Here is an 18,543-nt window from a genome sequence, read left to right on the forward strand (position 1 = left end):
AGCGTATTCTAAGCGCTGGTTGTAATATTCATTCCGTCCATAGGTGAAAAAAATTGCAAGTTAGGACGCCAATCAAAAAGCAATATGGAAAAAAAAAAAGAAATATGGAAATATCTTAACAGTCTTATTGTTTTTTGTCAGGTATTATTTAATATTATTTCATTAATATTTTAAAACTCTGATAATCTAGTTTTGTGTACCTCTTTTACTGTTCTTATTTAAATATTAAATGCATGAAATAAACTACCTTTCAGTATATCATTTTTTTATATTCAAAACGGTCATTAGGGCAGAGAACCAGTTGTTAAATTATTTGACTCCCACCACTGGATATACCTAAATGAAGAGTAAAGACAAGCACTCAGGTCTTCTGATTCTCAATCCAGATGTTTTTTCTACCCATGTGCTCAAGAACCTTCACAGGCACATACATCTGTAGGTGCAGACACACAGACACAGCACACACTTATTCTTAGTGACACACAGAGATTTAGGAGGGAGCACCCAGACAGACAAACGCTTGCTCAGTCCCTCTGTCGACCCCAGCCTGGGCCTCCTCCCCTTTCACCTTCCCCTTCCTTCCCTCTGGCTCTGAACTCTTCTGCCATCTGGCGGCTGTGGTGACCCAGCACTTTATAGCAGGCCCAGGGATTTTCTTTGGAAGAGAGAAGATTTCATTCAGAACCAGCCCCTCCTCTCTAAGGTCCTCATCATTCTTCCCAAATACCCTAGAGGCCAAAGGCAGCTAAGAAAGTTTTTCAGAAACCTCAGACCCCCCTGCCCCCTGGGCTTCTCTGATGGTTCTCCTAGTTCTGGGCATCCCAAAGCCACAGATAATTGGGCTTCTGATCAATGATGGCATGTTGGGGTTGTAAAGTTGGACTTGAGTTCATCTAGTCAAATCATCTTACAGATGCAGAATCTGAAGCCCAAGCTCACACAGCGAGCTCGAGGCAAAGAGAGCAGTGATGGGCTAGCCCCCAAACTAGCACCTCCCCCAAGGCCGCCTGGGGCTGAGAGTCCCTCTGGCAAAGAAGCCCGCTCCTTCCCTGGCTCACTCTGATGCACTCCCAGGCCAGAGCCCAGCCCAAGACCCCCAGCATCAGGGCCACAGTACCCTGCCGTCCTCTGAGACCCCGCAGTGTCCTCACTGGGCAGACTCCACACGGCACCCACCTTCAGCTTCTTCTTATCCTGCAGCTCATCCACCGCAACCGCCCCATCACCTGGCTGCAAACAGGGACAGGAGTCACAAGATGTTTGGAGAGACCCTCACTCTTTCTCCCTACTTCCCTCTCTCTCCAGGAAGCCCCCAGGTTGGAACACAGAAACACGTCCAGAGATGACCTGGCCTTCCACAGCCTGGCTCCAGCCTGCACACATTACTCACTATGGTCCAGTGACACTGCCTGTCTTTCAGTCCCTCAAATTCATCATGGAGTGCCTGTCTGCTTCTCTTCTTAGACTTCACTTCCTTCATAGCACTCTCCCCACTTTATCTGTGTTATTTGTATGTTAACAAACGTGCAAATCTATTGCCCCACTACCATCTTTAAGGTAGACTGCCTATTTATTTCATTTACCATGTGTGTCCAGCACAAAAACACTGCAAGGGTTCAATAAATATTTGTTAAAGAAATGAATAAACTGCCCTGGCTGGATAGCTCGTTGGTTAGAGTGTCCTCTCCATACACATAAGTTGTGGGTTTGACCCCTTGATCAGAGCACATGCAGGAATAGATCTATGTTCCTGTCGTTCTCTCCCTCTCTCTCTAAAATCAATAAATAAACTTTAAAAATTGTTTGAATGAATGAACTGTCCTCTAAATATACCTAATATAGGCCTTGGCTGGGTACTCAATTGATAAGAGCATCATCCCAATATGCCAAGGTTGCAGGTTCAATCCTCGGTCAGGCTACATACAAGAATCAAACAATTATGGCATGAATAAATAGAATAACAAATTGATGTTTCTCTCTCTGTGTGTCTGTCTCTCTCCCTTCCCCTCTCTCTAAAAATCAATAAATTAAAAAATTTTAAATATACCTAATCTATTCTAATTCCTAGTCTCTCATTCATGTCTTTTCCCTCTGCCTAAAATGCCTGCCTGTCACCAAATTTTCAGAAAATTCAGAGTGGATTCTTATATAAAGCTTTCCCAAATGGCCCCTTCCACCTCACCCTCACTTGAGCTTGCTCTAATAATCTCTCCTCAAAAGCTATATAACAACAGGGAGCACATTTTGTGATACCAAAATCTGGCCCTGTAAACAGATAAATGCTAGTGTCCTAGGGAAATGGCAGGGAAGCCTGCTGGGAAGTGGGGCAGCCCTGGAAAACCAAGACGAAGGCGGATCAAGCCCACAGTCTGTACTGTCTGGACCACAAGGTTGCCACTTCGCATTTACTGCCATTTGAAGTTTTTTAAAAAAAATCATTGTTTAACTTTTCATATATATATATAAGTTGTCTACCCAGCTAGACTCCATATTTTTTTGCCATGCAATGAACTTACAATACAGTCATCTCTGTACACAGTAGGTGCTCACTGTAGGTGAGTGAGGAGATACTCCCAACTGGCCTCTAGTGCCACCTTCAGGCAGCAGGGTCACTAATGGCTGCTCCAGGAATTGTCTTCACCTTCCCATGGCCTCTCCTACCTCACTAACCCCCATGGCCAGAACTAGAACTGGACTTGATACATTCTCTTCTCTGTTCAGCTCAGAAAATATAGAAAATATTGCCTAATCCAGGGCTACCCACTCATCCATCCACCCAATATGTTCACTCATTCACGTCTTATTTCCTGAGCACCCGCTTGTTTACATGGTGCTGTGCTAGCGCTATAGGAATACAAAGATGTTTAGAACATGGATTTTATGTCCAGAAAGGAATTGAGACAAATGAAACACAAACACATGACAAAAAAAATAATGTGCTTCAAGAAATGAGATGCATAGATAAAGGTGCTCTGCTGGGATGAACAAGGAAGGCTTCCTGAAGTAGATAGAATTTGAGTAAGCTTTGAAGGATGGGAGAGGTTTAAATGCTGGATACACAGTAAATGAACAAATGAATGGATGAACAAATATACAAATGAATTAGAGTCTTGTTTCCAAAATGTAGTGGGTTATCATGTTTGCCTCACAAACGAATGTAACAGTACAGAAATAACCAGTCTGAATATGAAGGGGAAGGAGCACTGTGGATTTTCTGAACAAATCCCTTGATTCTTTCACTACATACCTTTAAGTTTACTGGGATACTAAGTCTACAGCACTGACCACACACACACACACACACACACACACACACACACACACACACACACACACACACTGGCCCAGCCATCTCCTTATTTATCATATCCAACTTTCATCCAGTGAGTTCTTCTTGGAGGCAAAGAATGATTGAGGGGCCAGGCTACCCTTTGGGATGGCTAGTTCTGTCCAAAGAGGGTCAGGAGAGACCCGCTTTGCCTCATGATGCCATGCCTACTGATTTCCCTGCAATTGAGATTTATTCAAGCCAAAACACTTCTCTATGGGTTCATTGCACATATCAATCAATATCTTCTAACCTCAGTGTGCACTTCTGACTTTCTGAAGCCCTTCACATCCATTTTCTCATTCAATATTACTAACTCCATGAAATAAACAACACTAGTGTTATCACTGCTGTTTTGATAGATGAGAAAACGATGTAGACTCTGTGACTTGCCTGCACTCACAAAGCTAGTGACAATCCCAATCTCCTAATCTCCATTCAAGGTCTTTCGTTGTGGGGGGGTTTTTTGTTGTTTTTTTTTACTAAATCACATTTCTTTTACCAAACATAATAAGAAAATGAGGTCAAATCTATATTCCTTAGTGTCTCTGTTTCAAATTATTGACGTAAATGGACATGACGTTTGTCTACATTTGGGTGTGGCTAATGCGTCCATTTATGGGTACAAGTAAGTGCTCTCAGATATGCCCTTATTACACATTCCCACGTCCAACTCTCACACCACACCATGCTCTTCCTCTTTCTTCAACCTCAACACCCCACCTTTTCTTCCCTTCATGAAAATTAGCAAAGGGGCTGAGGAAACTGAAGGGAATGTCTTCATGCCAGCCATGCCCCCAGCACCTGTGTTGCATCTTGCTGAGAACGAGCAATGGCATCCTTTGCAGCTATTCACAGGACCTTGGAGAGGAAATATGGCAGCCTCTCTGGGGGCTTGTCCTCCTGATTTTAAATCTCTGTCTCCCACTTATGTAGCAGTTAATCACTGACCTTCCCCTTCTAGATACACATCCCTGCCCCATTTCCTGAAACACACATTTTAGTCTGATTTTTTTAAAACATTCATTCAACAAATATTTACTGAACCCCTGATCTGAGTCCTGCCTTCACCCAGGTTTCACTGTAGTTGGTGACCCCTCATTGAATCCCTTCACTAAGTACAGTCTTGCACCCCGATCCACTCATTTGTTCAGGCTACGAACCCAAAAGTCTACCCAGATTCCTCCCTCGCCCTCACAAGCCACGTCCCATTAGCTGTCAGACCCAGTTCATGAAAGCCCTCAAATTTGGTCTCATCTTTCCACTCCTGCCTACAATCCTGCAACAGCTCCTGACTACTGACCTATTCTTCTGGTTCATTATCCACCCCACAGCCAGAGATGTTCAGAGGAGAACATATCACGTCCCCCGCCTGCATCCTGGCAGCCCACTGTCCTCAGAGGGGAGCCCAGGCTCCAAGGCTGAGCAGACGCCCCCCTCCTGCTTTCCTCCAGTCCTGCTGTCACACAGAATGCAAGCCCATACATAATTTTAATTTTCAGTAGTCTCATTTTTAAAGTAAAAAAGAGGTACAATGAATTTTAATAATATACTTTAACTTGCCTGACCGGGCGGTGGCGCAGCAGATAGAGCGTCGGACTGGGATGCAGAGGACCCAGGTTCGAGACCCCGAGGTCACCAGCTTGAGCATGGGCTCATCTGGTTTGAGCAAAGCTCACCAGCTTGGACCCAAGGCCGCTGGCTTGAGCAAGGGGTTACTCGGTCTGCTGACGGCCCGCGGTCAAGGCACATATGAGAGGGCAAGCAATGAACAACTAAGGTGTCACAACGAAAAACTGATGATTGATGCTTCTCATCTCTCCGTTCCTATCTGTCTGTCCCTGTCTATCCCTCCCTCTGACTCTCTGTCTCTGTAGGGAAAAATAATAATAATAAAATAATAATAATATACTTTAACCTAATACATCAAAGATATAATTCAACATAATTAATATCTAAAATATTAATGAGATATTTTACATTTTTTTCATATTCAGCCTTTGAAACCCAATGTGTATTTTACATTTATGGCAATTTATACTAGCCTCATTTCTTTTCTAAAAATATTTTTATTTCATTTATTGAGGTTACACTGATTGATGAAATTATATAGGTTTCAAGCCTCCAATTCTAGAATCCATCATCTGTATATTGTATTGTGTGTTCACCACCCTAACTCAAATCTCCTTCTGTCACCACTTATCCCCCTTTACCCTCTTCTACCTCCACCACTCCTCTTTCCCTCTGGTAGTCACTATGTTGATTTTGAGTCTACAAGTTTTGGGTTTTTTTTGTTTGTTTGTATTTTTCTGAAGTGAGAAGCGGGGAAGCAGAGAGACAGACTCCCACATGCGCCCAAGCAGGATCCACCTGGCACGCCCACCAGGGGGCGATGCTCTGCCCATCTGGGGTGTTGCTCTGTTGCAACCAGAGCCATTCTAGCGCCTGAGGTGAAGGCCATGGAGCCATCCCCAGTGCCTGGGCCAACTTTGCTTCAATGGAGCGTTGGCTGCAGGAGGGGAAGAGAGAGACAGAGAGGAAGGAGAGGGGGAGGGGTGGAGAAGCAGATGGGTGTCTCTCCTGTGTGCCCTGGCCAGGAATCGAATCCAGGACTTCTACATGCTGGTCTGACACTCTACCACTGAACCAACCAGCCAGGGCCTAGGGGGTTTTTTTCTTGCTTAATCCCTTCACCTATTTCATCCAGTCCTCCAACACCCCACTGAAAGCTGTCAGTCTGTTCTCTGTATCTATGTCTCCGTTCCTATTTTGTTTGTTTATTTTGTTCATTAAATTCCACTTATAAATGAAATCATATCATATTTGTCTTTCTCTCGTTGGCTTTCCTCACTTAGCATAATACCCTTTAGGTTCATTCATACTGTTGCAAAGGGTAACATTTCCTTCTTTTTTATACCTGCTAGTCCCATTTCTTCTTCTGTATATAAATGTCAACCTTCTTAACATGCTTATATTTTTAAATTTTTATTATTTTTTTCAATCACAGTTTATATTCAATATTTTTTGTATTAGTTTCAGATGTACAACATAGTGGTTAGACAATCATATACTTTACAAAGCGTCCCCCCTAATATTTCCAGTGCCCAACTGGCAACATACTTAATTATTACAATTTAGTGGTTATAGTTTTTATGCTGTACTTTACATCCCCATGACTGTTTTGTAACCACCGATCCGTACTTCTCAATCTCCACCTTTTTCATCCAGTCCCCCAATTCCCTCCCCTCTGGCAACCATCAGTCTGTACTTTGTATTTATGAGTCTGTTTCAGCTTTGATTATTTATTTTGTTCTTTAGATTCCACATATAAATGAAATCATATGGCATTTATCTTTCTCTGACTGACTTATTTCACTTAGCATAATACCCTCTAGGTCCATCAATGCTGTTCAAATGGTAAGATTTTGTTCTTTGTTGTGGCTGAGTAATATTACATTGTCTATATGTACCACAGCTTTTCTTTTTTTTTAAGTAAAAGGAGGGGAGATAATGAGACAGACTCCTACATGTGCCCCAATCAGGATCAATGTGACAACGCGCATTTGGGCCCTATGCTTGAATCAACCAAGCTATTTTTATGCCTGAGGCTAATGTGCTAGGACCAACTGAGGTATCCTCAGTTTCTGGGGCTGACGCGTAAAGCAATTGAGGCACTGGCTGCAAGAGAAGAGGAGCAATGGGGAAGAGGGAGGGGAGAGAAGCAGATGGTTGCTTCTCCTGTGTGCCCTGACCAGGAATCAAAGCTGGGACAGCCATATGCTGCCCATATGGCTCTACCCACTGAGCCAGTCGGCCAGGGTCTACCACAGTGTTTTTTATCCACTTGTCCACTGATGGACGCTTGGGTTGCTTCCCTAGCTTGACTATTGTAAATAACACTGCAATAAACATAGGGGTGCAATATAGTCTTTTGAGTTAGTGTTTTGGGTTTCTTCAGATATATATCCAGAAGTGAAACTGCTGAGTCATAAGGCAGTTCCTTTTTTAATTTTTTGAGAAACCTCTACACTGTTTCCCAGAGTGCCAATGAGCCCCATTTCAAGAGCTAAGGAGCAGCATGTTGATAGTAGCCACAATACTGGACAGTGTGGCTACAGTCTCTTCAAGCTCTCTCATTCCCCAGGCCTTTCTACATACCTAGGAGATTTCATACTCCTTTTTCAGTCAGCCAACCCTTGCTCGTCCTTCAAAATTCCACTAAGTGTCACCTCCCCTAGGAAGCCTTCTCGGACTCCCTGGTCTGTTGAGATGTGACCTCTTTGCAGTGTAACATCCCTCGGCACTTACTTGTATCATCACACATGATGTGGTATGTATTAGTCTTCCATGTCTGTCTTCCCCACTGAGGAGGATTTACCAGGGAGCTAATGAAGTTTACACTTTAGTACCCATTTCTCCCCTACACTAACCCTTGTCAAGACCTGTGCTTAATTTTGTAGCAATGGTTTTATATTCTTTTTCTCTGAGTGTTGAGCCCCACAAAACGTGGATCGACTCCCACTCCACCACTAGTCTGAGCTCCTTGTGGGCTGGGATTGCGCCTCATTTCTCACTGTATCACCAGATCCTACACAGGCTTCTTACAAAGGGATTCAATAAATGTTTTCCAAATTAATGGAAGTTCTTTAGGGCTTAATCCGAGACTGCCCCTTCTTCTCTTTCAGAGTAGCATCGGCCAGTCCTTGACTTTAATTGCCATACATTTATTAGTGATGCACAACTTTCCGTTTCCAGTCCAGACTTTGTTCCTAAGCTTCAGGCCCTTAGACATTCTACCGGAAGGTGACACAGGCACCCAAACTCGCCGTTCCAGAGGAGAAACTCTTGAGTCTCCCTAGCCCTGTTCTCCCTCTAGTCTTCCCTGGCACCAGCGTCTGCCCCTGCTGCTCAAGCCAGAAACCCTGACTTCTGCTCGCTCACCCTCCATCCACTTCCTTACCAAGTCCAGATGACTCTGTTTGTCTATCTATTTACTTACTTACTTACTTACTTATTTATTTAAGTGAGAGAGGGAAGATAGAGAGACAGACTCCCTCATGCACCCTAACTGAATTCACCCATCAACCCCTGTCTGGGGTGGATGCTCAAATCAGCTGAGCCATCCTCAGCCCCTGAGGCCGATGCTCAAACCAATCAAGCCACTGGCTGAGAGAGGGGAAGAGAGAGAGAGAGGGGAGAGTGAGGGGAAGAGAAACCGATGGTCGGTTCTCATGTGTGCCCTGATTGGGAATCAAACCTGGGACATCCGCACTCCAGGTCGATGCTTTATCCACTGAGCCAGTCAGACAGGGCCATGGTGATTCTGTATTTAAAACATCTCTCAAATCTATCTATCTATACTAGATGTCCATAACAGCCTCTTAACTGGACTCCCTGCTTCCACGCTGTACACCTACAATTCATTTTCCACATAGCAGTTAGGAAGTAACCTTTTAAATACGGCTCGTGTTGAGCTTCAGCTACAACCCAGACTCCATATCTGGTCCATGGCCCTCACATGCAGCAGCTCCCACCCTCCGCTCTGGGCATTGTCCTGTGACACTCTCCCCTTACTTACTAACCAGACTGGCCTCCAACTCTTTCCTCTAATGCAGTGGTCCCCAACCTTTTTTGGGCAACGGACCGGTTTAATATCAGAAAATATTTTCACAGACCGGCCTTTAGGGTGGGACGGATAAATGCACAAAATAAAATTATGCGACCGGCGTAAAAACTGGTATTTTTAAATATATATAATTGTCGAACTTATGAGACAAGCGTCAAGAGTGAGTCTTAGACAGATGTAACAGAGGGAATCTGGTCATTTTTAAAAAATAAAACATTGTTCAGACTTAAATATAAATAAAATGGAAATAATGTAAGTTATTTATTCTTTCTTTGCGGACTGGTACCAAATGGCCCACGGACCAGTAACGGTCTGCGGCCCGGGGGTTGGGGACCACTGCTCTAATGCACCAAGCTCTTTCCCCACAGTGAGCCTTTGCAAATGCTGTTTCCCTCCTGGAATTCTTCAGAACACGGGGTGTTTCTCTTCTCATTTTGAAGATCTCTACTTGGATTTCTCCTCCTCCAAGAGCCCTCCCCCAGCTCTCTCTCTCGCTAGCTACAGTCACTCCCCATCTCATGCTCTTATTTCCTTCGCAGCGCCGGTCACACTCTGAGATCATCTTGTACTTGTTTATCATCCATGTGTCCGTTCCTCCATACTAAAAAACTGTTCTGTTGAACTTATGTTTCTGATTTATATAGGTGGCAGAGCATCTAGAAATCATGTTCTTTGTAGAATACAATGAATATCTAATTTCATATTTAATCCCATTATATACACTAGTAGAAGGCGTGCTGTGTTGCATGAATGCATGTAAAATCTCAACTACGAACATACACACACCCATAAAAACAACAAGAAACTGCACCAGGCATGATCACATGCTTGAGTTTTTCTCACAAATGTCTGTTTGTTTCTTATGCATTCACTTTGTCATCTGCTAGCACCCCCTAGCAGGGGACCATGGAAAGCTTAAGAAAATCTTACGAGGAAAGGAAGCTTAACAATTGAGAATTCTATTCTCGCCATCTTTTCCTGCTAACTGGGGGGAAGCTGACTATTATTCAAGGAGTTAAAAGAGGGAAGCCTCAGCCCAGGCTAGGGTGGGCTCTCTGGAGCATAGTGGAGTCCTGCCCACAGACACAGGAGGGGCCCTGGCAGCCCTGCCTCCACAGCCGGGAGCTGGCAGTTCAGACCACTGAGGGAAGCCCTTGGGGCAGATGTCACCCTTGACCTAAAACCTAAGGAGGCCCCACGTTTGCCTGCTTGGGGGTCTTGTTGGTTGGTTTAATAAACAATCCTGCCAGGAAGAAAGCAGTCGCTGATGCATTTAGGAAAGAGTGGCAGACTTGCCTTCAGACTTTCACATTCTGGAGTGTTTGAGGGTCAGGATGTGGGCACGGGGTCTCCCAAGGGGCCCACACTAGGCTCACTGCCTGCCTCGCATCCCTTCTCACCACTGGCATCCCACGGGCTGTCTTCCCAGTCAGCATCTCATGCAAACGTCTGGTCCTTCTCAGCTAAGTTCAAACTCTCTCTCTAGTGCCCATCATCCTTCAAATACAGGCTAACGCCTCAATTTTGCTGCTTGTTGGTTTTCTTTGAGTATCTATAGTCAAGGCAGATCCTATACTTCTTTCATTTTTGCCAAAACAAATACACTGAGAGCTTCAAAATCAGGTATGAAGTTTCAGAGCGAGCTAAGTAGAATGTGTTGATAACCATACAAACACTTACCATTTCCTTATTGAGGTAATGCCTCAGTGTGACAATGTTATCTGACATATTTTAGGATTTGTTTTTTCAGCCAGTGTCAAAAAAGAGACTCTAAAATAGTTGGTATGTGTCTCTGTCTGATGTTACGTCATTTATTTTTTCTGAAAATACTCTTAATTAAATTCTGATTAGAATCATTCCCCAAAAACTTTTTATCCTGGTTCTAGATTATCAGAGCAGAATAAAAAAGTAAAGTGAAGGGAACTCTGGCTTAGAATCTCCACAGATAGGAACTGGGTGCATATTCAGTAAGAAATGAATCGTTCTCTGCCGACCTTAGGTCCCCAAGTTCTTCAGGTAGGAGAAACCTGTGACTTCGCTGCTCTTAGAAAAACACCAAATGGCCATTCCCATTCGTTTACATATTGTCTGTGGCTACTTTCACGCAACAGAGTCGAGTAGTTGTGACAGACTATACGGCCCACAAAGGCTAATATATTTTGTGTCTGTCCCTTATAACAAAAGTCTGCCATCCCCTGCACTAGTTCATCCCATTTACTTTTCAGATGAGCGATCTTAGGCCTGGATGAAAAGCAAAGTGACTTTGTAGCACTCTGCCCAGTGTTCCCTTTATTACAATTACTCTTGCCTATGCCTGTCCCTCTACTGGATTGGACACAATCTTATCATTTCCCACACTACTTTCCATTTCAGTGCTTAGTAATAAAGCTTTGTTGAATTGCATTGACTTGCCCAGGGTGACAGGGAGTGTGAGCAGTGGACCCTGGGTTAAAAGCCAGATATACAGATTCATATACCAGTGGTAGAGACCTCCAACTAGCCGTGTAACTCAGGCTGAGTTAATCATCTACTCTGAGCTCCCAGTTTCTTCATCTGCAAAATGGGAGTAACAATCTATTCCTTGTTGGGTTTTCATGAGAAGTTGTTGGATAATGTATGCACGGAATAGGCCCTCCATAAATACAGATTCCCTTCCCCACTCCTTTCTCTCTTGAAACTGCTCGGGTTCCCTGAGGAAACTAAACCAAATAATATGGAGCTTCTGCTGGGGATGAGACCCTGGGCTCAGCCCTTTGGTAGATACAAAGATTGTCTCCCCGTTTAGTAGCAATGATGAGCCTGATGGTGTGACCACCCCCTTCACACCTCACCCCAGTCTGGCAACAGAGGAAGTGGGTGTCTTTCCTGTTCCTGTTTCTCTCCAAAGAGGAGCAGATGCCACTGCCCTCCTCTTCCTGCTCCTTAAACTTCCTAAGCAGCTGTGGCTCTGACCCCGCCTCCCAGCCATCCTCCTCGGCTCCCTACCACCCTGTCTGGCCTTGACCACTTCTCTCTGACTGCCTCACCTCAGAAGCATAGCTGATTAAATAAACCTATTATAGTTTCCCTGGCCCCCTGCTTTCCTGAGGTCATACTCAAAGAAGGGAGAGTTGTGAACCCATTAAGTCAGTAAAAGTGAGGAAGAGAGCAAGCCATATTTATTTTCATAGTTAAAGTAAAATAATTTACAGGGGTGGGTAGGCACTCTTGCGTGAACCACCAAAATGAACACCAACCCAGGTTACTAGATCAAAGACTTGATTTTCAGAGATTTGCTTCATGAACTCCAAACAGAATGGCTTGCCCTCAGTATGTCACTGAAACTCAGGATAACTAATCTCTCTCTAACCAGATCATCGGTCTTGGCCAGCCAAACACAGAGATAAGGATACAGGCAAAGACAGTTCCCTCTCTCTCTCTCTGGCTACAAGAAACCTATGCGAAACTCCAAATCCAGACAGCTTTTAAAAACCATTTCAAAACAGGTATATATATAGTTCTTGAGTTATTTGGAATAATTTTTAGGAGGCAGTGGTTAGTGCTAGAAAGTCTAAACTATAGGTTTTTTATTTTAAATATATATAGATTTGCTTTCAAGTGTAGCCAGTAATTCAATCTGCTTTTAACAAAATAATTCTGATAATTAAAAATCATACTAGATCTGTTTCAACAAATTGCTAAGAGCAGAGTTGTGATAAGCACCCCCTCTCACCAGTTGGCAAAGGGCTGTTACAAAGGCCCTTGAAAAGTCCCTGAAGTAGATTACACATTCTCTTTTGAAAGCATGATTCTGCTTCAGTTCCCGGGCAGGCTTTGCTTTGATGGGCTAGCTCTGACAAAATGGCCAATTCAGGATTTGTAGTTTAAATAAAAACAGAATTACTATGAAAGACTGGGAGACAAGTCAGAGGCATTTTGAAAACTGAAGGCCTGATGTCTACCAGGCATTAAATGTTTCTCTCAGAGGAGAGTACCAGGTGCCATGGCCACCCCTAGCGAGGCTTGCCCTGAGGACTTCATTAGAAGGAGGCCCCTGTTTCTTCATAGTGAGTGATGTGACACTCTGAGCCTCCCTGTCTTTTTTAAGCCTCTAGCTTCATGGAGCAGCGATCTCACAGCAAACAGTGCTAAACGAGGGTTAGGACCCTGGAGACCAGTTCTGATACCTGCTGGCTGTATGACCTTGAGCAGACATTTCTCCTTTTTTGGGCAATCTGCAAATAAAGTTTGGAGCTCAGTTGATCAGACCAGACGAATAAACATTGAGCTGGGCTTGCCAGAACTGAACTCACCTGGACACAGGACATTATCAATAAATGTTAGAACTAGACAGGACCTTTTGGTGATTAGCTGGACTTTGTCACTTCCCCCAAAGAAGGAGAAGAACCTGTCCAAGGTCACACAATTAGCGAGAGGCAGAATCGGATCAGAACCCAGGTTTCCTGGCCCTGGCTGGATAGCTCAGTTGGTTAGAGCTTTGTCCCAAAGCACAGAGGTTGTTGGTTCAATTCCTGGTCAGGGTACATACAGGAACAGATTGATGGTCTTATCTCCCTCTCTCTCTCTCATTCTCTCTCCTTTCCTCTTTCTCTAAAAAAATTAGTAAATAAAAAAATAATGAAAAGAAGGAAATCGCACATAAACACTTAAAAAATAAAAGAACCCAGGTTTCCTGACTCTTAGTTTCATGCTCTGGCCAGAATACCACATTATCTCAAAAATCCCAAAGGAAGTATATTTTATCTCCTTTGGTCATGCATCCCACCCAGTCATGTTGCTGAGTTTGGTCTCCGTCCTGCCCACTCATCAAAATTGCTCTGGATTAAGTAGCTAAGTCCTTCCACTCTTTGCACGCAAATTTCTGCTTACACCAGTGGCTTCTCTGAGACCTGAAACAAACCGGCAATGAGCCAGCTTTCGCCCAAACTCAACCTTTAGGAGCAGAAGAGAAGTGCGGTCTGTGTGCCCTATGGTGCCCTCGCTTTGCAGTCTCAAGGAATAAACAACTTTGAGATGAATTTTCAGAGAACATGTTTCCAATTTAACCTTCCAGGTTACTGAATTATGCAATGAATCTAGTAGGAAGTTCCCTCATGGGACAGAGACTTTCTTGGAAAGGAACTTTGGGGCCAGGAGGAAGTCACAGGTTAGTGCTCCTGGTGTCTGGTCTCCAGTCAGCACAGAGAGAAGACTGCACCCAGGGCTGGCTTGTCAGTGGGTGAGTGGAGCTCTCATCTTCACTATTTTAAAAACAAACAAAACCAAATTAATCCTCCCCTCTCCCCCCCCCCCCCACTTTCTCAGACCCCATCCAAGAAACCAGAGCCTCCAAGTCTGGAATGTGGACAAATACGATTAAATGAAAGTGAGGGTGCTAGATAAACCCTAAACACCATGCACATGGAAGAGATTATCATTTTTCCCTGCCTGATATCTCCTTGGACATTTTCCAAAGCCCAGCTCAAATGTCATTTCCAAAGACCCAGTCAGACCAATCTGAGTTCAAATCCTGACTCCACCACCTATTTGCTCTATGACATTGGACAAGTGGTTTGATTTCATTAGGATTCAGTTCCTTCCCCTGCCAAAGGGAAATCATAATAATAACCATTTTATAGGATGACTGGGGGCTGACCCGAGGTCACTCTTGGCAAAGATCCCAACGTAGTGCCTGACAGAGGATAATACTTTAAATGTTGAGTCAATAGCAAAGGCCCTAGAGCACCCATCTCTTGAGGTCTGGCACGCACTTCCCATTCTTTAGTCCCAGCCCCTCCCACCTTTTCGCCACAAAGGGGCTAGAGAAGGCTAGCTCGTTCTCACCTTGCTGAAGTCCCCTCGGGCCATGACCTTGGTCACTGGCCTCCTGCTGAGCTGCTCCTTCACCCAGTGCTCGAGCTTCTTGTTCCACTTCATGGTGAACACATAGAAGGCATAGGCCAGCAGCAGCAGCAGGCTCTCCCACCAGAGAATGAGGCTGTCCAGGAAGAAGAGAATGAGCATCATCAGGTCAAGGATGTAGAAGGAGACGTCACGAAACAAGGGCCACCAGGTGAGGTTGAGGATCTCTCGGGAGAAGAGAGCACAGGTGCCGATGACAAAGAGGATGTTGAACACAGCAGAGCCCACAATGGTGCCGATGCCCACATTGCTGTGGGCGATGAAGACGCCAATGAGGGAGGTGAAGAGCTCAGGGGCAGAGCCTCCAGCAGCCATGAATGTGGCGCCTGCCACATCCTCCGAGATCTGTAGCTTGTCTGTGATGACGCCCAGGGCAGGGACAAAGAACTCATCACATACGATGGCCAGGGCCACAAACACATACATCATGCCAAAGATATGCAGGACCACCCAGCCCTGTCGCCTCTCCTCCACACTGAACAGGTCTGGGGGGTACTCTCCCTTAGGGAGGTGGTCTGGCAAGCTGGGGGGCAGCGCAGAGGGACTGCTACTGGGCACCTCTGGGAGCAGGGCCGTCGTCAGGCTGGAGGAGGGGATAGTGGGCTTGGCTGGAGCTGGTTCCACTACCACACAGTGATGAACCTGGGTGGTTGGATTTGCCCTAACACTGGGGGTTGCTGAGGTGCTTGGTGTTGTAGGTTTATTTGCCAGCCCCAAGAAGGTGGCTAAAGACATTCCCACGGTTGGTGCACTGGTTCTGGATGAGGGATTCCTAACCCTCCAAGTAGCAGTAGAGGCTTTGGTTTCTGCTGGGCTGCTTCCTGTCGTGGTGCTAGTGCTCACTTGCCCCTCTGAGGTGGCTGCAGTGTGCTCTAAGACCGTCCGCTGGGAAGTCATCAGGTTGTTCCCTCTCGTTAACCCCCGAGGGTTGGCTGAGCCGTTACTGTCCACTCTTCTGGGAGTAGGCAGGGTGTTCTTTTCCACCATATTCCTAGGAGAAGTCAAGATGTTTGTTTCTATGTCATTTATCAGGAAAGTTGGGGTGTTGTCAATTATCCCCTTGAAAGGTGTTGGGGTGGTTTCCTCCACTATTCCCTTGGAGGAACTGGTCTCCAAAATCTTGTAGGTTGCCATAGTTTCACTATCTTTCACTGTTGTTCTGGAGGTGATCTCATGGCTTCTTGGCATTGTAATATATGTGGGTGGTGCAGAGTTTACAATTCTGCCATGTGGGGATGGGATGTACTTTTTTATTCCCTTGGCTTGAGTTGGGCTGTAGCGCTTCATTTCTCCTCCAGGTGTTGTTGGGGTATAATGCTTTACCGCTGATCTACCTGAGGTTGGGATGTAGTGATTCAGCACTCCGCTTGGTGGGGCTGGGGTGTTTTCCTTCACTCTTCCTGTGCTTGCTGCTGTTGGGCTGTAGTTATTCTTGGGTATTGTTGGAGAGATGTTGGCAGTTCTTCTGGGTGTACTGGGGGTATTCTCCATTGTTATGCCAGGTGTTGCTTCCTCCTTGCCCATTGTGACTTGGGGTGCCAATGTCTCACCCTCCATTTTAGAACTAGCTTTTAAAGGGTCACTGCTCACCATCATCATCTCATTGCTGGGAATGTCCCGGCTGGCCAGTTTTACAGGGTGTTGGGAAGAGACTGCTGCCCACAGTGAAGGGAGGCCCCAAGGGTTCCTAAGGTGTTGGTAGGTGGAACCGAAGATCAACATTCCCAGTAGGAAGAGGAATCGACTCCATTGAAGCCGTTTTGGCCGGAATAACCGCCTTTCCTGTGTTCCCATCCTGATTAATTTCCCCATGATGGCCAGCTATGCCAGGTTACAGAAGGTCTCTCATTCTGTCCATTGAAAGATGGGGGCTGTTCTGGGATTCAGGTTGGTGATCAGGGAAGATTTCTCCATGAAACCCAGCCAGCAAATATCAACAAACCTAGAGAGAGAGAGAAAAAAATAGGTTATTTGTCCCTAAGAGGAAGACTGGGATCCATCAAACCCTCATCTGGAAGACAGTAATGATTCATATTGAGCCCTTTGTGGTGGAAGACAATTGTTTCAGTCAGAGTAAAACTATCGTTGCCCCCTGCTCATGGGGGAAAGACTATGCAGGGGTCCTCTGCTATGTAACCATGCCAACAGCCTAGGTTCCTAAGCTGGGTCCACCCAAGTTCTGCCAGCACTACTCGGGTCAAATCCTGAATTGCTAGGAGCTCATTCATATGTAGTTGGTGCCCCAGGCCACAGATCTCACCTTATCAAAGGCATAAGGGAGGTAAAAGACATGGTTTTAAGCTTTTAGACAAAAAGAGGCAGCAGTGGAAGACAGTGCTCGAGACATCAAGACTCTGTATGTTTTTTTCAAACTGACTTAACACAATTATACCATATCATTCAGAGAGGATAAAACTTAAACGTTAATGTCATGATGGTTCCCAGACAGTGTGATGACTGGAGAATGGAGTCAAAGGCCTGGACTCCCAGCTCTGTGGCTTGCCAGCTGTGTCACCCTGGACAGGCTGAGTCTCCATGCCTCATCTGTGAAGGGGGCATCACATATGCTGATTATGCAAAGATAATCTCTGGAAGGACATCTGGAGAATGGAAACTAAAGGCTAGGGGTCAAAAGAAGACTTCCTTTTCAGTATACCTTATTGTTCAGTTTGAGCATTTAACCTTTTTATCATACAGATGTTGTATTTTAAATTTAAATTTAACTTAACTCATTTTAATAGAAGTAACCATAGTAATAACATTATCTAGCTATGTTAATAGTAATAACAATGCCTAGTCATAGGAATGTTGGGAGAGTAACACACATAAGGGCTGTGACAAGCTCTGTACAGAATCAAGTGCTTCATACGGGCTATTTTATGTAACAACACAGGAGGAAAGAACATGAAAGGCTCTCACAGAATCCTCAGTTTACAAAGGGCAATAAGGCCCAGTCCAGTAAATATTTATGAAATCGCTAATCAATGGCCACAGATTATTACAAAACACTAACTAGAAATGACCGGTTTTGCATAGGAAGTAATCTATTAGAAGTGAGGCGAGGAACCCACAGAATCTTAGGTGGTTAAAGTTGGAAGAAGTTACTAACACTGTTTATTGATCTCCCCATTTGAGACATGAAGAAATTGAGGTCCAGAGAGATGTGACTTGCTCAGTGTCACATAGCTATTGAGTATCAATGCAGATGAGCCTTCTAATGCCTCAATCTTTCCAGCACACCACAAGAATTAGAGATGCTAATGCAATTGTCTTAAAAATCAAGAGAGACAAGCAAAAGGAGAACCACAAAAGAAGTGATTGTCCCTCTTTATCCTTGATCCCTATAACTGTCTTTCCACCATCTCCCTGACCATCCTTTCCCTTGCCATAAATTCAACACTTCAAATCTCCAAAAGAATCTGCAGAGGGTCTCTCTCTTTCTGGCATGCCTATGTTATATAACAGAGCTGAGCTGGCATCCCAACTGATCCGTCCTACTAATCACATCATTTACCTTCAAACCTGGACATCTGGGGTGTCTTCTCAGTTCTGGAAACTTGTCAAAATCCAGGGTCTCAATGAGTTGTTCTGAAGCTAGACGGTAGGGAATACCCCATTCTCCTGACCCCAGCTTGCCTATGGAATCCTAATTCAAGGCAGGGTCGGGTGTGAAGGGCATCTCAGGGGA

The 18,543-nt window shown here is 44.8% G+C and overlaps 1 protein-coding gene across 5 annotated transcripts in view; it reads right to left on the minus strand.

The window, feature by feature from the left end:
* The window catches only part of SLC24A1 (solute carrier family 24 member 1), a 32,277-nt gene extending 13,734 nt beyond the window's left edge, over positions 1–18,543 (minus strand). For 3 of the 5 annotated variants that reach the window (XM_066343728.1, XM_066343727.1, XM_066343725.1), the window contains exons 1-3: positions 18,370–18,543; positions 14,778–16,797; positions 1,177–1,230 (exon numbers count right to left, since the gene is read on the minus strand). In XM_066343728.1, the coding sequence (XP_066199825.1) occupies positions 1,177–1,230; positions 14,778–16,667 (1,944 nt within the window). In that variant the 5' untranslated portion in view covers positions 16,668–16,797; positions 18,370–18,543. The remainder of the gene's footprint in view (positions 1–1,176; positions 1,231–14,777; positions 16,798–18,369) is intronic. The other 2 variants (XM_066343730.1, XM_066343726.1) reach the window with 1 other exon arrangement.

The sequence above is a fragment of the Saccopteryx leptura genome, chromosome 6, assembly GCF_036850995.1.
Source record: "Saccopteryx leptura isolate mSacLep1 chromosome 6, mSacLep1_pri_phased_curated, whole genome shotgun sequence".
Taxonomy (NCBI): domain Eukaryota; kingdom Metazoa; phylum Chordata; class Mammalia; order Chiroptera; family Emballonuridae; genus Saccopteryx; species Saccopteryx leptura.